The sequence below is a fragment of the Grus americana genome, chromosome 7 (assembly GCF_028858705.1).
Source record: "Grus americana isolate bGruAme1 chromosome 7, bGruAme1.mat, whole genome shotgun sequence".
NCBI classification, from domain to species: domain Eukaryota; kingdom Metazoa; phylum Chordata; class Aves; order Gruiformes; family Gruidae; genus Grus; species Grus americana.
This window is the reverse complement of record NC_072858.1, coordinates 36,786,187-36,808,724: the sequence shown is the minus strand read 5'-3', so window position 1 is coordinate 36,808,724 and position 22,538 is coordinate 36,786,187. Positions and strand designations below refer to the sequence as shown.

At 42.6% G+C, this 22,538-nt stretch overlaps 1 protein-coding gene across 1 annotated transcript; it reads right to left on the bottom strand.

Moving 5' to 3' along the window:
* Positions 1-9,647: 9,647 nt before the first annotated feature.
* On the bottom strand, positions 9,648-22,471 carry KIFBP (kinesin family binding protein). The gene is made up of 7 exons (XM_054831632.1): positions 21,611-22,471; positions 19,255-19,353; positions 15,794-15,873; positions 15,501-15,684; positions 14,297-14,381; positions 11,800-11,909; positions 9,648-11,080 (listed from the first exon to the last, which is right to left on the bottom strand). The coding sequence occupies exons 1-7, from the start codon at positions 21,956-21,958 to the stop codon at positions 10,202-10,204; spliced, it is 1,785 nt and encodes a 594-aa protein (XP_054687607.1). The 5' UTR covers positions 21,959-22,471; the 3' UTR covers positions 9,648-10,201.
* Between the last annotated feature and the right edge of the window lie 67 nt (positions 22,472-22,538).

Genomic DNA, 22,538 nt, shown 5'->3' with positions numbered 1-22,538 from the left:
AAAAAAAAAAAATTATCCCCACCACCTTCGTCTCCAGTTTTGCCCGAGGAGAAAAGCAAACCCAGGACCAGCCCGCGCGACTGAAGGTGTGTGCTGCTGGCAGCTTGTGGTCCAGGCGTGCATCCTGCCCAGCACCTGCCCGCTGCTCAGAGGGCTCCAGGGCGTTTGCTGTTTCATCTAGAGAGAAAAAGCAATGTTTCGTGTCCCCCAACTTTCAGCCAGCTGTGTTTTGGCATTGGCACCGGGAGCAATTTTCCCCGCCTCAAGCTGTCAGTCCACTGGGAGAGCCGGGAGCCAGCTGCTCACAGTTATTGCAGGTTTCACCAACTACGAAGTAATCTTTGTCCACAAAAGTAAATTACCTCAGGAATCTCACACCTTTTTTTTTTTTTCTTCATTTTGAAAGCAGGATCTTAGATGTTCACAGTAAAAGTGAAAAAAAAAAAAAATGGAAAAAGTGTAGAGTAGATCCTGGTAGAAACATGAAAGGTCACAACAGATTTGCTTGGCCCCCACGGCTGATCCAGGGCAGCCAGCTCATTGCTGTGTGGTGTGAGCATCCCAGGGAGCGTGTAAAGGGTTTGGGCAGCACGTGGCTTCACGAGAAGCCCAGCTGGGAAAGCCACGAAAGCCCTTCTATGGATACGTGGAAGCTGCCTTTCAGCTAGCTCGTACCTTTTGCTTACCTTTTAGTTGTGATTAAACCAAGCTTGAGTTCACTTCAGAATAAATTACATACAAAAAGGTTATCTAAGTGGTGGGGGGTCTTAGTCATACCATTAGCTGCTGGATTAATGAGGGCACAGACGTGTGGGCCTAACGTGCTGCCAGCACCTTTCGATGATGCTGCAGGTGATTATGTAAGTTGTCTGTGGTAAATCTATTTTTACACAGTGGAAAGTCCACGGAGGCCCCCGGTGGGGACCTGGGCTGAACGGTGACTTTCCCCTGGGCACAGCGCTCCACCAAAACCCCCACGAGCGGCGGCGGAGACTCCTCCAGCAGCTCCCCTTTCTGGGCTGGGATTTACTGCTGGACCGAGGGGTCAAGCTGTGCTTTTGGCATTGATACAATTTGTTATAAACCATTGCACGTGGGGTTTTTCCGGCAAGGGAAAAGTTGGAGACTCGAACCAAGCAGGTGCGGAAGGACTCGTGCGCAGTAGTTATTCCTACCAGCCTCTTTTCTACTTTGTATTTTTAGCATCAACTCTATTTTCTATTTTTTTTTTAAGGTGGCGCTCAACATCAATAGGAAGCCGGGTGAATGCATGCGGGGAGGTGATCAGCCTCCACCCACTGAAGGCTACAGAAGCTGTTCCTGCAATAACAACTCTAATTTTCCGCTGGTCACAGGCAGGTGTCTACCCCTTCTGCCCCCCTCCAGCGTGCACAAACAACCCTCCATGTGGGAAAGCAGCCCTCCGACGACTATTTCTGCCCTTCCCACGAGCCCGGGGCTTTTTCCACCCTGGCAGTGGAAGCCCCACAGGATGCAGCCAGAGCAGTGCCCACCAGCACACATGGTCACGGGGGGCCAGGGATCCTGTGGAAGTGAGGGGAGCTGCCAGGGGATGAGGTGGGAGCTGCAAAACCCCCGTATCTGGAAGGGAATCTCGCAGAGCCGAGTTATCTGTCTTGTACCATCAGCCGATGAGGGAACTTGTAGCGCTGGCAGTTTTGCCACATGGTTTTGTTATTTTCTTCTGTGTCAGCGTCATGCCTCAGGAAATGAGATTGCTTTACAATGGGAAGACCAAAGCAAATTTTCCACTCTCCTGTCTCACATACACCTGTGTAACGGGGGTCAGAAACCTGCGGGGAGCTTCAACCCGTGCCCATCTCCTCCCATCCTGCTGTGCTCTGACAGTGCCCACACTTTGCAAGCAAAGAGCTTTCCACCTTCCTACGAATGGGGAAGTGATACTGGAGATCTGGATCTGAAGCAATCTGGGATGTGCAAGCCTTATGAGAAAGGCATGCCCGCTGGGGAGTATCACAGATGCCCAAGGAACACTCTGCAATTATTTACCTCTCTATAAGCCACTCAGGACATAAAATGCAAATAATCAGCAGAAATAAAAAATGCCATCTTGAGGTAGAGTTGCAGAAAGTTAGCATGCTTTTCCTTTTTTTAAACAGAGAACAGCACAGGAGCTATACTATATTGGAACGCTAACCTGGAAACGTGCCATTGTATAACTATCAGAGCTTAAGAGAAGGAGGGTGTTTTTTAAGGCAAATATTTTAAACCCACAGAGAGGACAGTCCGTGTACCTAGGTCAGCTACCTCAAATCTACCTCCCTTAAACTTCAAGGAAGGCTCATGGGATAATATTCCTCTTGCATAGATGCTGCGTATAGATTGGAAGATTAAATGCCCCAACAGAATAAGCCTATAAAAAGAAGAAAATAAATAAGGAGCAGATATGTGAGAACGCAGCTCACATCTTGAAGTCAGAGAGAGGATTTCAAATACAGTACCAACACAATGGAAATGTCACCATCCATGCTCACCTCCTGGCTGTGTTTTTGCATAAACGTTTCCCACCCACTACTTACTCTCCTGGAACGTTTCTTACAACTACCACACTGAAGCACTGCCATTATTTTCAAATCACATGCAAAGCAGATTAAGAGCTTTGTGTTTTTCTAAGGCATTAATTTGGGGAGCAGGCAGAGGGAGGGAACTGGTCAGCATCATGCTCCCAGCCCCTCAACCAGACACCTGGGACTCTTCGTTATGTGCCTGAAAAATCTGGGAATAGCCCCTAAGCAGTAATAAACACTTCAAAATCTAATGATGAACTGCTTGTAACTCTTGGGGCTCTTTTGTCTCCCAATGGGCTTCAGGAGTAAACAAGTAATTTAGTAACATCACTACATGGGGACCACACCATGGGAGTGCCTGGTATGAGGACTTCCTTCCTGCTGTCAAGGGTAGGGGATGTAGGGCAAAAAAAATTCCCAGCAAACCCATTTCAGTAACCCGGCTGGGCATCACAGGGGTGTTTCAGCCAATTCTGTGGTGGACACCAACCCCTGCCATGCTCTAGCCCAGAGAAACGCTGCCAGGGCAGCTCGGTCCGGAGGAGCACTCCAGAGGAGCAGTCTGACATAGCCACATCAGATGGTTCTGCTGCTTTTCCTCGCCAGGAAACGAAGATTCATTTTGCAGTCTGTATTTCCGACAAGCAGTTGACAGGGTGGATGGGCTCCCATGGGTGCATGGGCACCCATGGTCCCAGCGTTTATCAGTGAGGCATGCAGGCAAGGCAATATCCATCCAGACAGGGGGTCCTGATAAGGAAGTTTCTCATTCGTAACTGCTCAGAAATCTGATAAACCCTAACTGCTGTGGGATCACTCTGCTCTCAGGGGTCAGGGCTTTCTCCTGCCCCAGCTGGCAGGAGCTTGGTCCTGGCTTTGGGCGGGGGGGGGGGGGATCCAGGCTGATCCATGCATCTCCCCAGCAGAGCAGCAAAGCTGGAAGCCAGCTGGAGCAGATGGGGGTTCCAAAGCACTGGGCCCTGCCTGCGATGCTCAGCTCTTTATCCATCCTGCTGGGAAAGTGGAAATACGTATTTTGTACAGGTGACTGCTCTGGGGAGCAGCCAGTACAGAAAGGGCTACATCTGTTACCAAAAAAAAAAAAAAAAAATACAGGTCAGACTGAGCAAAGGGGAGAGTGGCTGAATGGCAGCTGGGCTGAACATGAGGAGCATGTTTTTTGCCTATCTTGTCTTCTGGGAAGGCAGAACAGGTTTCTTCTGAGCACATTGACCCATCTCAGAGAGTACCCGTTAGCCGCCCTATTAAATGCCCCACAATCACTCTGAACCCCCTCATCAGCGAGCTCCCCTCCAGGCAGGCAGCCCAGCTAGATTTAAGGGTGCTTTCTGCCACCAGCTCATGCTCAACCAAACAACCTTTGGGGACTGAAAGCAAAAATATATCCTGCCTCAAAATAGCAAAGAGCTGGCAACCCAGAGAGGGAGGTTTGAGTCAAATTGAGGGGATTTCTAAATCCAGCCCCGAGCAAAGATGAATTCTTAATCTGGGTCACATCTGAGCTTCATGCCCAGAGCATCATGGCATGCGCAGCAGGGCAGTACATGACATCCCTTGATCTCTCATGCCGCCGCCTCTTGCCTCCAAAGGCAGTAACAGGACCTGGCCCATGAAGATAAGATTCAGATCTTGCAAGAAATCATTAACACTCACATGCATCATGTAGAAATCTGACATTTGCTGCCATCTAGATCGCGCAGAAGAGCAACTCCTTGTTTTTTTCCCATGATGAAGGTCAACAAGCATGTGGGGAGAGATCTTCCCTGAAAGCCACAGCTGTGTCAAGATCAAATGCAGTCGCTGACTGACGGGAAGTTGCTAACGGCCTTTCCCCATCAGCAATCTTGCCTCTACCAAAAACGTTAACCAAGCAACCAGCCTGTCCTTCAGGAGGAAAAAAGCAGCTTTCCTTTGTGCTGAGAGGTGCGAAACTTTCTGCTTCCAAGCCCTGAAGCCTGGTGCAGCAGGAGATTTTGGCTGGCAAATTCAGGACTATAGTTTAAAAGCAACAACTTTTTAAGACACGATACAGCAGTCAAGCTCTGGTTTCTGATTAGGGAGGCAATTTCAGTAGCCCTCCTTCCTTCTTTAAAACCTCATCCCAGAGTAGCACCAGCCCCACGGGACCTGCGCACCGAGCGAGGGGGAAGGGAGTCGCCATCACACAGCTACTCATTGGGAAAACACCCCTAAAAACACCAGGAATTAACAAGGGAGAGAAGGATGGTGGGACAAAGATGTTTTAAAAGCAAAGCCTGGTGCCCTGTTCTTCCATTGCTTCTCTAGGAGCATCTTTTCATTGCAGACCAGTTAGCATTGCTGCATATGTAGCTGGTTTGAGCTTGGTTACCTGGGTATTAGATACAGCTATTTTTTCCCTAAGATGGTTTCTCCAGCACAGGACAACCTCACACGAGTGAGCCACTCAGCAGCTTTAAGATGCTTTTTATCAGCCCTGGGCTCTTCCCCACAGAGCCACTCTGAGCAGCTCACCTTGCCTCTGCTCCCTGTGAGAGTGCAAACCTGTTTCTGAGCACAAGCACTGCCGGTGTCACGTAAAAACTTCACACTGTGCGCGGGGAGAAAGGGCATCAGTAAATTTGGGAAGATGAAAAGGAATGGGAAGCATGGACACTCCCGGGGAGATCTCCCCATGAACCAGATCCACTGCTCCCATCCCATGCGTAAACCAGATCTTCAGTCCCCAATTAGTCAACCCTTTACATACCGCCGTAATTTTGTGACCTTCACTGAGTTGTTAGGGAAAGAGGGGAAATTACATTTAGAGTAGAAGAAAACAGTTTTGCTATATTTCCTATCGACCAAAGGAGCTGGTCATTTTTTAGGTAGTTTTAAGTGTTTGTTTTAGTAGAAATATCCTTTTGTTTTGAAATGACACACACAGAAGAGAAAATCTAGGCAAGGCATGAGAAGCAGGCCTGCCACAGGAGCCTCTCCCCAGCGGGACTGGCACACCTCAGCCCACCGATCTGCTCTGCACTCTCGGGGTGGACACAGCTGCAGCACAAAGCAGCATGCTCCAAACGGCTCTCCCTCGCCTTTAGAAACAGCTCACAATGCCGATGAAGCTGCTCTGCCCTTGGCAGCACAGAGGATTTCAAGATGAGCACGTCCCTTTAGAAATCACAATTTGCATTAATTAGGGGAAAAAAGCATTTTTTGCCTTTTCCTACTTCAAAGGGACTCTATAATAGCTCTGTATTTTCATCTCTTCTGGTGCAGAAGAGGACTCAGATAGGGGTCAGCCAGCAGGGAAAGTCGAAGGATTTGTCTCATCTAACGTTTCCAGCAAAGAGCGCAGCAGGGACACTGGGACGGGCCAGCCAGGGAGCCAAGACGCACAAGACCCTTGCACCTGCAATACCTCGTGCCTTCATGGTGCAGAATGTGAAGCATGTCTTTCATTCTAGGATGTCACTACCCCTGTTACTTAAAAAGTCCTGGCTTTCTGGCAGGAGGCGGCTCTGGGCCCACCTGATTGCATCTTCTCATGGACTGCTGGCAAACATCTCTGGTGATGGCTGAACCCACTGGCTACCCAGAGATGGGCTCCAGGAGAGCAAGAGGAATTTCATGGCCAACACTGAGTGGTTTGAGACCCTGCCTGGGAATCGCTTGCTCTTGCTCCCCTCCAAGACAGTTAGCGTACAGGAAATTATCTTATTAATTCCTTCTCTTTTTTGCCCCACGCATTTCACCCGTGGATCTCAGTAGCTGACGCAAGCACTTGTACTCCTCTTACAGTGTTCAGTGACTAACACCAGCTCACTCCATCACATGCCCATCATGATCTTTCACTCAATCACTCATCCAATTCCTCTTTGTTTCAGGAGAAAATTGCATTACAAACCTTGAATAGTGAAATCCTTGCATCCTTGTCTGACGCCAACCAGTTTCTTTTACCGTGATGATGAGTACATAAAAAGACTTTGTATTTTGTGTGTACCAAATGCCAAAACCTCAAGCACTAAACATTTAAAACATGGCTAAACCCACCCAAATTAAGGTCTTTGGTGTTAAGGGACCACATTGTTATCAGTCACTTCTCTTTAAGTGCTCAATACCGCAGATATTTTCCGTTCTGAAGGCAAGTAATATCTTTGCAAACCCACTGTGTTTAGTATCCTCTCTGCCCAACAGTCTCTCTGGCACATCGTCCAAATCTTCTGCTGTAAAGACACAATCATACAATGGTTTTGGAAAAAAGGCAGCCAGACAAATAGCCCTCGTCAGGAAACCACTGACTGTTTGTGCGCCTACCCGTGATTAGGAGAGCTAGAAACCACCAGCCAAACTGCAAAACTAAAAAGTACTAGCAGGTGCTTTGGACAGAGTTCCTGGGAAGTACATAAAAGCAGTTTTCAAACCAAATTTAAAGTCTGCATTAATCATTTGTGGCAAGCTGTAAAGTAGCCAAAGATGTTGCAATTGAAGGAAAGAAAGTTGACAAATGCTTCTCACCACAAATTTACGCACTTGATTTTAACATAACAGTCTTTAGTTCTGTAACTTCAAGACTACAGAATGGTTGGCCTTCTGAGCTGCCAGTCTAGCTAAGTCCTCCTTTGCAGGACTACTTCTGACCATCTTATAATGAAAAGTTCTATGGAAAACACCTAGGTAACCATGACTATCTCAGTCTTTTAAAAAAGAAACGTGTAAAGCTCGTCTTTGAGGTCTCAGTGCTGAACAAAAGGAAAACGCCAAACAAAACTGAAATGTGTTAAGCCATGCATTAGCAAGATCAATCTTTTTTCTCGTTGTCTGAAGCTGAGCTTAATCAGGCTCCTGCAATATTTCCGGATGCGGAAGTGCAGCAGCAATCACACCAAGCACCAGCACGGCACTGATACATTGAGATATCTCCATTTTGCAGACAGAGAAGGAAACCACCTGCCTCGCCAGGACCAAAACTCTCAAGAGAAGGAGCTTTCGGGCAGGTGAATAGAGCAAACCAGCCTGGGACCTTTTGCTTTTACCACACTGAGGTAGCAACCGCTGCTGGCTTCTCCCCTTGCAACACGGGGAACCCGCTTTCCTGCTGCAAAGGGGAAGCGAGGGCTCGCTTCTGCCCACTTCCCCCGGTATTTCAGCTGGCTTAAGAGGGGAGAACAGCAAAGGACACAGCTGTCACCTCCTGCCACTCTCCTGCCATCCGGTCCCCTCAAAGGAAAAAAAACATAAAGAGCCTCCTTTGATGGGCTTGGAAGGAAGAGACAGAGAACAAGGCACTGGTGTCTTGCTCTCCTGAAACATTTAAGCACAGCACAACCTTCCCCATTGACTCGTAACACATACCATGTCTCTAGCCAACATGAGAATTAAAGAGCATTTCAATTGAAACAAAACCGTGTTTTTAATCAAACTAAATTGGCACTATTTGAAGAAGTACGCTAAGGTTATAGCCACCAAGTTCAGATCTCATACTCGATACGAATTCCGCACAAACATGGGCTTCTTGCTGCTTTATGCTAGCTTCGGAGAAAAAACTAGAAGAACAGCAGAAAGGATGTTTCAGTTGTAAGATTTTTTTTTGCCATACAAAAAGAAATAGAAATGCAGGTTAAATGGAGTTCACAGGAACCTAATCTTTAATTAATCTTTGAAACAAATGCCTGACCTCACACATACTTTACAGTTAAAACTCAGCATTCCTGAAGGGAGCTTTGCTGCCTAATCCAAGCTCACTGCCTTTTTTTTTTTTTTTTAACTGAATACACAATCTTACTTAAGTTCATTCTCTCAAATCATTGAACAAACAGGAATTATCCCAAAGCTTTCCTTAAAAAGACATGCCTTAAAAGAACCTCAACATCGTGTGTTGTGCTGAGCACCTGGCATGGTATAGTCTCTGGTAATAAAATATACTTAGCTGGTGGCAGTCTTGAACATTTGCTATAGAAGATGAAAACTTGGCATCATTGGTTTCTGTAACTCCGTATTTCTGCTCAGCCCTCACTGGAATTTTGGTGAATTCAGAGTGTTTTCTGCCCACAACCGCTGGTTACGAGGGACACACCACCGCACACTGCACTCAGCTTTGCCTACCTTGCAGGTAACTTTTAACACTCACTTCAGAGCAGTATCTGAAGGATGTGACAGGATTATTCTATTTGAAAAGAAAAAAGTAATTTTGCATGTTGGTTTAGCCCACAATCTATCCTTCCCTAAATTACAAGTAAACTAAGTTTGATGAGCCAATCCTTGCTTTAAAAAATTTACTCAAAGGCACTCATAGGTGGAATAATAAAGCATATGGGAAGGGGTGGGGGGAGATCACCACCTTCTACTCAAATATGAAGCTAAACATTAGTAGAAAAAAAAAAAACCCTTTGAAATTATGAGTTTGTGGTAAAAGTGCACACTAGTTTTAATAGAAATCATAGAGAAAAATAATGCACAGTACAGCCCGCTGAGAACTGTTTCACTGAGAAACTATGGGCTGCCCTACCTTCAGGGCACAGGAAAAACTGAGTAAAAGATCCCAGAGCAAAAATAAACTCCTAAAGGCTGACTAGACAAGTATTTAGTAAAATGGAAACAACGCACGCACACACACACTCTCCCTTATTCTATGCACATGCAGGTAGCTGGTCTAGTTTTGAGGTTGGCTGCCTCTCATTTCCAGGACCCATGTGCTGGCCTATTTGTTTGTGGTTAGAAGTCTTCTGCAGAGAATTCTGCAAACTAGAGATTTTTACCACACGTCTGCGATGTACACGCTTTCTTGCTTGTGCATGCTTCCCCCTCATACCCTCCGAGCTAATGTCATTTTTTCCCTCCTCCTTTTCTTGTGTTTTCCGGAAGAATCCAGTTGTTTTGACTATTCTCCTTCAACGCCCTCTATTGCTGTAAACATCTTCCCGTGAACTTGACAGTGATTAAGACTGCTGGTGCACAGTGGCATGCTCTTGTGCACCCCATCACCTTGTCACTTCACTTTCCCCACATCCCCTGTGAAAATACTTTCACAACTATATTTTGGCCAAAGTTGTAACGTGTATCACATCTTAGTAAGACACAAGGAAACAGAATTCTAAGGAATCTGAAAAAACATTTAGCCAAGCTAGTCCATTTATTGAGCCTCTATCAACTAGGTTTTGATTAACAGGGGGGAAAAGAAAACACTGAGCAACATACAAAATAAATATCAAAAATAACATAAAGTTCCCTTCATACGGATATAGTTTTCTGGGGACAAAGGTTAGAAGAGGTAAAATAGTTGGAAGAATACGCTTAGAAAAATTTTCCTAGAGAAACAGATCCTCTTAAAAAAAAAACAAGTTTCATACAGCACTACATTTAGAAATTGAACCATATGCCAAAGGAAAAAAACCATAAGGGAGAAAAGGTTTATATTTACATACAGGACAAACAATACCAAGCATTAGCTGGACATTCACTTTACACTTAAAGTTTATACCATTAGTGTGGGTGAGCTACTGAACTGGAGAGCTCTGAGTTTCTCACAAAGTTACACTACTGCAGGCTCTAGGTGGACTACCAAACTGTAGACACCTTAGTTCTACCAATCAGTACAGAAGCTGTCTGACATCACTGGTTTTGACAGATATCATTTTAATAGTGCACATCTCCCTCAAGGCAAGTATTTAAATGAATGGACACAGTTTTGCTCTTAGCCTCTCCATTCTGGTTGGAAGAAGACCCACCATCTCCCTACTGAGTTCTAGTTCAGTTTCAACAGCACGGACAGCATCTGGGTACTTCTCACAATAGTCTACGAGAAATGTGTAATATTCCAATGATGTCTGCATATTTTCCAGTTGCTTTTTGCTATCCGAAGTGATAAGCTTACCATATAGTCGTGCAATATGAAATTTAGCCACCATTGCAGGGCGAAGAACATCTTCCTCCAGCTGTTCAGGAAACACCTTATCTGGGTTCCTCAAAGAATCTAAGAAGAGTTCATAATACTTGATCGCTAACTGAGCCAGAGAATTAATTTTTTTAATTGTGTGGGAGTCTAGCTCCTCTAACCTGTTACCAATAGCTACCTTTAAATCCATCATCTCGTAATAGGTGTCGGCTAGTTCAAACTGAAGCTGCCTACTAATCAACAGATAGTACTGTGGATTCAGGTCTGCATATATAGGCTCCAACATGTCTATTCTACGCTTGTGCATTTTGCAACGTCTCTCATAGTCTTCTTCAAAGAAAGCAAGTACCTTAAACAAAGCACTGTGATCCTGCACAATTTCAATATGGTCAGTAACATAACCATCAACCTGAAAGAACTCTTTTGCTTCCTGAACATAGTTCTGACCAACTAAGAAGATTTCTCTGGCTTCTTGAAAATCTAAAGGATATACGCTGCTCACTTTCTCTTCCATGGCTAAGACAGAGTCACATATATCACTCGTCCCAAAAAGGACAGCTTTTTTCCTGCCCTTCTCTTTTTCATCCTCCTCCTTCTTCCTTTGGGCTTTGAGTTCCAATTGCCGGTCTGGATCCAGTTCTCCTACGTTATCCTGAAACAGCAAAGTATGCTAATTAAAAATGCACCTGGCTTACAAAGAGTGACTTACACTGAATCATTTAATTTGTGAGTTACCTTCGAAATACAAACTAGTTAGCAACAAGACAGAAGAGAAGACACATTGGCCTGTTAGACCTTATATTCACAAAATATCATGTAAATGAGTCTCAACTCTGTAAAAACGTAAGACTAAGACAATTTAGTCTCCCCACCCTGTGTGACAATATAGCCAAAACAATAAATGTAAAGCCCAAAGGCCCTGCCTCTGCAAAGCATTTCAGCAAATGCTGTCTTAAACATTCGAATGAATGAAATGAACACTTGAATGAATCACAGGCTTGAATGAATGAGAACACCAGTACACACAAAACTGTTGCATATTAAGATGATGTTCTTACTAGCAGTTAAATAAGCGATCTGCCAAATCAAGCTGCAAGAAAATGCAGCAGAGACGAGATAAATTTGTGAAGCGGCTGTACAAGCAGTGCGCTGATCACACTACAGAGCCGATCTCCTATCTGTGCTTATTTCCAAGTGCTGCATTAAAGTCAAAGCATACTATGAAATAGCTGCTACATTGCAAGCATCTGTTATATTATTCATTGGGCAATTGTATGTCATTTGCTACCAACTACGAATTGATTCCTGTCACAAACATCAAAATAGACTGTTTGTTTTTAAACGACAGCTACAGAACAGATATTCAGTTACCTCAAGTAATTTCCGAGCACTTTGCAGAAGATTCAGGCAATACTTAATCCAGCATCTTGCAATTTCAGCTTTCCTCTGTCGAAGGTCCTGTTGGTCTTGCTCCGTTTCATCTATTGAATGGACATAAACACATAAAAACCTTAGAAGAAATCGAGCATTCCAGCAAGAACCTCACATGTTACATGCAAAGAATACGTTACTTGTATTTACTTAATTTTTCCTCATTTTTAGACAGAAATATGTTCTCAATGTTAGTTTATATAATAATTCTGTAAACTGTCATTCCAGTAGAAACCCATATAGATTAACATGGATTAGTCATGCATGAATTCTTAAAAAAAAATCATAATCTATGTTTAAAAAGACCTTTGATCTTGGAAGTGTTTTACTGGAAAAGGTTTTCACATCTCTTTGTAACAAGAGAAAGAAATTACGGTAATTTGTTTTCTGAGATTCAGCTGCCTGCCCAGGAGCCGTTTCTGAGGATGATTAGGGCATTTGTATTGCAATGGGCCCCAGACTTGCTACCAAAAAAGGGAACAAAAGTAGAGGAAACTGCCTTTGGTTAATCTACCTGGTACTAACATAAAATTTATTAGCTCTACAACTTCTGTATTTTTCTCCCCACTGTCATAAGCGGCAGCACTGCTGATGTCTCAGGATAACGTTTTCAGAAACCAAATGGATCTCAAACAGAGTTCATTTCCCAGTTTCTAGGCAGACGGCAGGGAGTTAGCTGAACAACAAGGGGACGCTAGCATTCCTGTTCACCAAACAACAAGCCAGCTTCGGACTCGAATCCACTGGGTTCATTATCTTTCATTACAACCAAACAAGTTGTTCTTATGAAGGAAATAAGGATGGTTGCTAACCTAGAAAAGGCAGCTTTACTAAATATCTGTGTTTGTTTATATTTAAATTAACGTGATAAAATGAAAGTGCTTGAGAGTGGCCAGTGCTGACTGTGTGTAAGTCTTTCTGTAAATTAGAACTTCCTCCATAATGATCTTTAAGTCCACAGCACAGCTCTCTGTACCATGAAAAGGAAAGGAAAATAGGATAAACGTTTACTCCACTGAAACAAACACAAATATCACTACTCCCATTTGGTGCAGGAGGAAGTCAAGATAGAAGCAGTTAGTTGACTTGACAAAGAAAAAAAAATCACACAAGAAATCTATAAAATACAATTAAAAATAGGACTCTCATCTACCTCTTCCAGTCTTGCACCTGAATTTGAGACCATAATTGAACGTGTGTTTCTACACATCTACCAAAAATGTAACCTCATTTTTTGACTTAAGTATCATATTAATGACAACTGTGCAGTCAGGTAGCTACAGAAGCCCATAAACACCAATTCAAACCTACTGAGTATTTAATAATATACTGTTTTCAAACAGCCTAACAGATTAGCATAACCTGACCCTTGACAGCCCTGTTTCCCTGAAACTAAAAAGCTTTTGGACATCATCCTCAAAGTATTTAAAAAATAAGAAAGGCAACTGCATAGAGTTCTATATTTTTTGAGCCAAGAGAAATACTAAAAGCAATTAACGTACTGTCACTGAAATTCAATTCAGTCATGTCTATTCAGGTTATATTTTAATCTGAAACAACAACATCAGTGGATTAAAGAGCTTGTGTTCTAAACAGCTCAAACCATTAAAAGTTATCGTCCAAAGTCAGAGTTATGAACTCACACAGGGGCTACCCTGAGTACTTGCTTACTCTCTACGAGATAAAGCTCTATTGATTTGAAGCTTTCAGTTGCCCAAGACACAGAATGTAAGAAGCTGTGCTGTTGATAAGCAAAGACTAAGCCTAAAACAGAGCCTTTATCTTGAGTACTGACACTATCATGTAACCACAGGTCCTTAGAATTGTGGTCAGTTCTCTAAAAGTTTATTTTATTGATCTTTGCACTGAACCACAAAAGTTGTTCCTTTGCATCAATACCCAAAACAACAAGGAGGGGGGCTACAACTCCAAAAGTAGCCATTAATGAGGCTGCAGCATCCAGCAACAAAAGACAACACAAGTAACTCCTGGATTTGGGGTTTTTAAGAGCTGCAGTTTCCTTTCCTCTTTTAAAACTATTCCCAGGAAGCAGCTGGTTTGGTTCATTGAATCATTGCCCTCTGATCACAGAGAAGCAAAGGTAAGCTGCATTTTAAGCACATGTACAAGGACAAATGGGTGAACAGAGACATTGCCACTACTGAAATGGATATTGCTTTAAATTTCACTTTTATTCTGGTATGCTTTCTGAAACACCACCAAGAAGCACTTGAGTTTCTCCTCACAGGGTAGCCACTCATAGCCAATCTGAAGCTGTAGTAGCAGCTCTTCAGAAACATTCCACTTTACTGTTAATTAGATTTTAGAAAACTAACAGAGATAAGTTTTGTACATACTGCTAGACTTCAGGTCTAACATAATGTATCAATGATGCTTAATTTACAATATTTTATTCAAAACTTTTATATGAACTTACTGTCTTCAGCAGAGGGCACCTGTCCAGCTTGGCTAAAGATGACACTGGCCGCTGCTAAACAGTGTCGGGACTCCATAAAGCATTGCTGAGAGAAACAGAAATGGCAGCGATTATCACTGGTATAAGCAGCCCAAGCACTGCTCTCAGCTTGGCTAAACCCCTCGCCTCAGATAGCAGAGACACACAAATGCAACAGAAATAATAGAACAGAGAGGCTCTGGAGCATATTTCCCTGGACACTGGAAGAAAAGACACAATTTTTCCACGTCTACTACCGAATACAATGTTTTCTAACCAACCGTTTTCTCTCTACCACAGCCAGAATAGCAAGCCTTGCTTTTAATATATGTACATTGTGAACATTTTCACTCTTCTGATCTATGCTACTATTGCTTCTTTGCGGTAAAGGAAGTGATGTCTTGTGGTAACGATTGTATCACGGGGTGTTAGTTGGAATGAGCTGGACACACAAGTCAACATTATGAGTCAGATTTAGATTCCTTTACTCATATTTAGCAGTGCATTGTTTAGTGCTATCAATGCATCAAAAACACATGGAAATTACAAGTTACTTTTGAAATTAGCATTAACTGGCCTAGGTATGGCAGAAGTCTTTTAAGCATCAGAAAAGAGCATCTGAATAGTCTGGAATATCAAAACTCCTAAATAAAACTGAAGCATTTCAACACAGATGTGTGGAAGCAAACAGCTACCATCTCACATATTCACTTTAATGTTCACATAGGCCCAAGTCTTAAGCACGTGCTAAGGTACAAAGGACAAATAATTTAGAGGAAACATATGATGTGCAATACGTTGGCCCTCAGATGTTTTTGTTTTTAAACTCTCTATTGTAAGAGAACAATATATGAAACAATTTAAAATTAAGTGATTATAACCCTCAAGTTTTACTTATGAGCATCGTGTCACATCACTGCTGATACTTTGTAAACTATAGAGCTTTTCTTATGTCTACACCTCTGCTCATTTTTCCCATTGCCATCACACCACCACAGGAAAGCCACTATGTCCTCTTCAGAAAAAAGTAACACATGCGTCATGTCAGAAGACAACTTGTGGTTTTTTAGAAGCACATTTTCAATTCAACATGGAGCCCTGTTTCAAACAGCTGTTTAAACAACTGTCTTACTTGAAAATTACATTTATGATATAATTACAGCAGAAAAACCATTAGATATATTACCTTAGAGAGATAGTACTGTGACAAAGTAGCAGCATTGAGCGCCCATTCTACTGGGTAGTAGCCACAGTACTCAAGCTGTCGTTTGAGAGTAGTGTGGCAATACTGAGCAGCCTTCTCAATCATCTCCAGGTGTTGGTAGACTTGTGCCAGATAATACAGAGTATGTGTATAGGCTTTTTCAAATCTGGAAAAAAACAACAGTCTCTTTAGATTTCTTTTTTTTCCCCTCCCTAAACACACCCTCATAAATTAAAAAAAGTAATAATAATCTAGGTATGCTGTTACGCACTCACCTTTTGGATCTTTCTTGATCTGTGAGTTTTTCTTCTTCTGCCATGAAATGCTCACTGGGATCCAGGGGAGGATTTCCATCCTGCAAGGGTACAGGATACATTCAGTAAACTACATTTCTCTTACTTTGTAACATAGTGCTCCCTCTTCCGGCTGCAGGCAATTTACCGTTTTTCAATCCCAAATTCAGTAAAATTTCACTAAATGCATCTACACGTATCTGAATGTCACATCTCTGGAGCAATTCCACAAAAATCAGGAGATTTAGAGGAAGAAAGCCACAATTCCACACGGAATTACAAGGTTTTCAGCTTTTAGAAGACTTCTGGTTACATAAAGTAATACATGCTCTCTGCAGCACCAGAAATACTCAACCTGGATTCTACAGGACTATAATTGGGTTTTTGGTTTGTACAATAACATAATGAGTTTTAAAGCATCAATTTAATACTAAGCATGCCTTCAAGCGTGAAATATTCGTTTGCCTAGCTGCACTAATCAGTAACAAGAAAACATCCTGCAGGAAGTACTGCAAAGAACATTATGTGCAGAGAGTGCTCAGCAGACCTGCTGTAAAGACTTACCACTGTGAAATGACTCCTTTTATTCACAAGCTAGTAAGACATTTACTCAAATATATAAATGAGACAACAGGCAACGTCTTTGGAGGATGAAGCTGCTAAACCTCGATATAAGCCATGACCTACCTGCAAGTTATTAATGATGTGAACTACTTCATTTAGAAGTGCTTTTTTGTTTTTTAAACCATAAGTTCTGTCAGAATCCTTATACAGAGAGAGATCTCACGACACATACAAAATAGTTTATTTTCCTTGATCAAGAACGGAAAGTAAGATATTGCTGTGCACATAGAAGTAATTCTGATTTAAAACTTATTTTCATGCATTCTGTGACATTAGTTTCTGAGATGAATGCAGAACGGTGACAACTACACATCTTTCAGCAGCCCTCTGTTCAACCTCGCCTTAAAACAACTGTCAATAAAGTTAAGAGTCAGCATTACTGGCAAGCCCAACAGATTAACGTTGTTTATGGCAAAGTTTTATCAGTCTGTGCTTATCTAATTTCCTTCGTAACTGTGAATAACTTCAGACACCAATTCTAAAAAGAAGCTGTCTTCCTAAAGGTGGCTTTTTTCCATTACACAGTGCATCCTGAAGGATGTTCAGCATGTCTGCTGGCAACAGAACCCAGGTTAGTATGCAACTTTCCTAGCTCTTGCCTAACTCCATTTAATTCTTAGCCCAGAAGAAAGCAAGGCAACAAATAAAAAGCAGTCCAGAGAAATACTTTTCATAAGATAATACAGACTCAGGCAGGAACAGGAGCAAGGATAGAGAATACATTTACTTTATAGGGAAAAAAATATATTCTTATGTTTGTACTTTTTCTCATTAAAAAATCCTGAATTGTTTGCTTTTAATGGAAATGTTTTATTCATTTTCAAAGATGAACAAATGGGTCTGAAACAGATAGTGACAAATAAATAAAAGTGTGTTTAACCTACCAAGAGGTGTAGATTTTTTTATATGATCTTTTAATCTTTAGCATTTTCTGTTTATACCTCATTAGTTTTTAAGATGTGCATTTATAACCCTCCATCTTGTTTTCTTTAGATACAAAGGTTTACAACGGCTCCCAAACCTTCTAACAAGATTTGGAGTATATTCTGGCAAGACTACAGCTACTCCTGCAAAGAAAGCGATTGAAATGACATGGTAAGCGAGACCCTTGCCTCCTTCCTGTATCTACAGATTTATCCTCTGATGTCAAGCCTTATAGCTTTAATTATCTTCAGGGAGAGCTCTGCAACTGTCCTCTTCCAGGTGGACTTTATTAGCCCAAGCTCCTGCCCATAAAGTTTAGCACCCTCAGATTTTCACTGTAGTGCATTAAACAATCAAACAGCTTTCCCACTAGCAAAATGTTGTGACAATAGCTAATTATTTTCTTGGGGAAAAAAAATCTAAAATATATGTAAACTCAAAGCATTCAGGAGCAGAAAGTAAAAGGATCTTTTATCTCCACCAAAATAATTTTATTCTTGCATTTGCCTTGGTTTTGCTCTGGTTGCTTTAGGGAAAAAAAACAACCTCCTCATCCAATTTGTAAGTTAACTAGACCCTGTTAGTAAACAACTAAATCCACTAGTTCAGGAAAATGCCTTAATCATCAACAGTTTAACGAAGATTCCCAAACAGGAAGGCTTCCTGATAGCCTACAAATAGAGAACATTAGGAAAAGTATATTCACATTTTTATAATTTGTGTATGATGAATGTTGACATGGTCGTATAAATCCTACAGATCGAACACCACTGCAAGGAACTCAAGTCCTCTTTATAAATCAAAAAGCAGTTAAGACAAGCTCACCCATGCCCTGTGTTTTTTTGGTTTTTTTTGTTAATTCTTTGCAGATTATGTCAAATACAGTTCAGTATTTTCAGAGAAGCATGACAAAAGTCCAATAAAGTACCACAAAAACAGTCTTTAGCTGTAGCTCCTTTTAAAAAAAAAAAGGCTTTAGGCATACCTATATTTGATTCTAGTCGGACCAATTGATCCAGAGGGCGAAAAATAAACAAACTTTTCAGCACAAGTGGGGGCTTTTTTTGGATTACCTACTTCTCCCATCACTGCAGACTGGCATGTCTACAGAAGTGGCAATACAGCAGGAACCAACCAAGAAAGACTAACCCATTCTAAAATTTCCACAAGAGTAATCCATGCTATCAACTAAGTTCCAGTAAAACTTGAACTGCAATTTCATTAAACTAAGTTCTTTATAGCTGTCCTGAAACACAGATACTGCTCCTTTAAGGCCACAAATGTTTTTAGCTCACTCAAAAACTGTCCCTGAGGCAAGTCAGTGTAGGAAGAGCATTGCAAAGAGCTTAAAAATAGCACAAGGGAGTCTTTGTTGATACACAGCAGAATCCACAACTCAAAAGGTTGTTTAATATGCATGAAGGGTTTAGCTGTTTATAAGATTGTCCTCTTGGATATGGAACTAAACCACTTGCCTCTATGAAATATTGTGCACAGAGCAAACCATGCAAATATTAGTTTTATTTCCTTTTCCCACTGAAAGCAATGGATTGACATTTTACAGCATTTCCAAGATAAGATTAAGAAGAGTCTTAATTAAAAGCCAAATTCTATCTGGCTTCAATTTTGAATTATCAACTCAAAGAGCTTTCAAAAAGGGCCATTATTTTTGAGCAAAATTACTTTCCTGAATAAGTCCATTTTGAAATTAGCAAGTGATCCTCTAGTTTGCCTCTTCCTATGTTAGCAGTACAAATCATATCACTTTTGAAAATATCACAGCAGCCAGTGTAAAGCTCAGAAACTCAAATTCCACCGTATGTTTTTCACAGATTACTAGAACTATAAGTGGCACATCAAAGTAAGACCTGCCACAATATTAATAAACACAGTACCTCTTTCATGTATTGGTTATACAAGGCTTCTGCAGATTCCAAGTAAGTCTGTGCAGTTTTAATTTCATCCCTTTCAGACCACAGGATACCTAGATTGTTCTAAAGGTAAAAGGAAAAACAAAATAGTTATTTTCCCATTATGTTCCATTTACATCACACATTTTCTCCAAACAATTTATCAGTCTTCATCCTTATATATGTTCTAATACAGTGGATTTCAAAAAGCAAAAATTGTGCCCACTCATTTTTTCATGAGTTGCTCAAAAAGGAAGGTTCTCACACAGTGACAAATACATACAAAAGTCACCTAACAAACTGCAGTTTTCTGTGTTTACTCTGCTAAAATAGGACAGGTGCTTTCAAATAACAAGCTGTTTCCATGCAGTATGTTCTGCATCTGATTCAGGCAGCTTTTATGCCACATACAAATATCATAAAAAGAGCCAAGGAATTAGAAATTTGTCATCATGACTCTCTAGAAAAGTTTAACAGGAAAAAGACATGCTAGGAATAAATGCTTGTATATTTTCAACAATGAAAAGAGATTAAAAGAACTGTTAAGATGCAAAAGCTATGGATTATTGCCTTTATTAATAAAGATGAAGGCATTAATAACAATCCATGTCTGATGTGCTAATTTAATTCCTAGGCAGTGTTGTTACAAAATCCAACAGGGCTAAAAAACCCAAAACTTCAAACGAGTTAGAATGTGTAGCTGTGTGCCAGATCCGGGTCCCTTTCAATTCCACCTTATTTACTATTTTTAAAAGAAAACACCACATAGCATGATGTTTATGAACAGAAATACTTTGCCCATGGTCAAGCAGTGGAAGGGACCAAATTTGATTAGACATAAACCATGACACTTATCCTCATGCAGAAGCTCAGGAATTAGAAATAGGGCTACAGAAACAGGCCCAGCAGGAAAAAGGAATGCTTCTTTCTTCAAAATAGAAGTCAGTGCCGTGACAACATACTCTATACAGCCTAGAACATGTCGATAGAGAAGTATGACCACTGTTGACAATTACTGCTTTTATATCAGAGGGTTTTTTATTAAATACTCAAGTCTTTTACAGCCCTTGGACGGAAAGCTGAGGGTACGCTCATTTATCATTGCTCTCAGCTGCATGCCAGATGATAGCAGACCTGTCTTCCATTGGACCACAGCACTTCACATGCGTAACACTGAAACTTTATCCTGCTGTATCCTAAAGGCCCCAAAACAGGAAAACCCATGCTAAGGACAGCATTCATCCCATAGACACACAACAGTTCAAAAGCACAGAGGAATCTCTGGTCCTCAGCCACAAAAGCAACAACTCCCCAGCAACACACACTGGGAAGATGTTACCTTATTTTGACTGGCTTCTCAAGCAATCTCTAATCTTATAATGGGTAATAGCTTATTAGGTGTACCCAAACCTCACACTGAAGAGGTTAGATATAACCTCATAAATTCCAGAGAACTCAGTTCGACCAATGTAAGACAAGTCACTGTTTAACTAGCGCCGTTCCACATGAACACACAATTCCTTGACAGTTTTGCAATATTTGACAAGGAAGTACTAAGTACTACACCTTTTCTAATTAGAGCAGCCTTTTTTGACAGAAACATCTAAATAACTGCTCTATTTAATTTAAAGTCTAGAGATAGATATCTAACTATATACAAGCTAACCATGATGGAGTGGTTGAGCAAAGGCCCTTTTGTGAATCTTCATATGATAAGAACTAATTTTGTTAACAGTATTACTGTCTTCAGAATAAAGAGGTGAATATTATTACTTCTAGCCCTAAATATAAATTGCTGAAAAGCAAGCAAGTGACAGCTTTTGAGAACAATTTACCTTTTCAGGATACTGCACAAAGAAAAACACCTCCCAACTTTGACAACAAATGCCAGTTAAGGAATCACAAATCAGTTCTGGACATACTGAGGTCTTCTACTAATTTATTCTTGCTCACTGCTTACTAGTTCTGTCTCAGTCTATCCTGAAGAGTACACTGCTTTGTCAACACCCAGCTTCTATTAAGAGAACACACTGTTAGATGCTTTGCATGCCCAGAGGCATCAGCAGCAAGCTTGACAGAGAACAGCATCCCTCCGCAGCCCTCACCTGTGAATTATTTCTTCGAGCATGAAATAAACACCAGCAGCCCTCATGTTTATTATTAAACAAGCCACATCCATCAGGGGATCGAAGTGCCGTGAATCCCTGTTACCCCCTTTCCAGCCCGTTGCAGAGACCACGCAGCACGGCCCAGACACGCCACCCAAACCCGCCCCTGCCACCCGCGCCACCTCACAGCCCCACACCAGACACCCCACTCGGCCTTCACAGCCCCAGCCCACCTGGGCCTGTATGTAGAGGGAGACGCAGTCAGGGGAGAGGCGGTGGGGCTCGAGGAGCTGCGTGCAGCGCTGCAGGTGTTCCTCACCGGCCGACAGCTCCTCGGTGTCGGTGTGGTTGACGCCCAGCTCGTACTCCAGTACGGCCCGCCGCACGGCCAGCAGCCGCGCCTCGCCGCCCTCCTCGGCAGCGCTCAACAGCTGCTTGACCTCCTGGAGCAGCGCTCGGGCGCTGTACTTGGAGCGGTAGGGCTCGGTCTCCGGGTCCTTGCGAGACTCCACCGCCGAGAGCGTCCGCGCGGTGCGGAACTTCTCACACACCGCGGCCCACCCGCTGCCCGCCGTCGCCATCTTCCCTCCGCCGGCCGACCAGCGTCACGCGCGCCGCCACCTGACGCACCATCGGCCAATCACCGCCGCGCAGCGGGGGCAGCCCCGCCTCCTCCTCCTCCTCCCGCCCCGCCGTCATGGCGACCGCAGCGGCGCCCTCGCTTCCCGCCGCCACAGCTGGTCCCCACGCTCCCCTCTCCTGCTCTTTTCAAATTCTGAGCGTTTTTCCTCACAGCCTCTGTGACAAGGTTCAGGGCAAACGGTGCCAAGTGTGCAGAATCAGCAGACAGCAACAGGCAAGCGGGAGCACCCCCACAGCCACCAGAGCGAGCCCCCGTGCCTGTGGGACAGTCTCGAGGAAAGGTACTGAGGGACTTGATCTGAAATTTTTCTGAAAAAAGACTTTTTTTAGAACCAGACTTTTTATGTAAGGACTGCTGAACAGGCAGGGTGCAGTAACTACATGTTCAGAAGAGCGTTGATCTCCCACAGCGGCGAATTTCAGGTGAAACGCTCACCCCTAGGGACATGTATGGCATTTAATGGCAAGAAAATGGCAGCAGCTGGTTTGCTGGGCAAAAAGAAAATTCTTCCAAAAAAC

Bases quoted from the DNA above. Each gene is read 5' to 3' on its own strand.
- KIFBP (XM_054831632.1), bottom strand. From the start codon at position 21,958: ATGGCGACGGCGGGCAGCGGGTGGGCCGCGGTGTGTGAGAAGTTCCGC. The intron at 15,685-15,793 runs GTGAGTGCGTAA...GTTTTTTTCCAG, and splicing joins GATCAAGAAAGATCCAAAAG to ATTTGAAAAAGCCTATACAC. The intron at 14,382-15,500 runs GTAATATATCTA...TGTTTCTCTCAG, and splicing joins CACAGTACTATCTCTCTAAG to CAATGCTTTATGGAGTCCCG.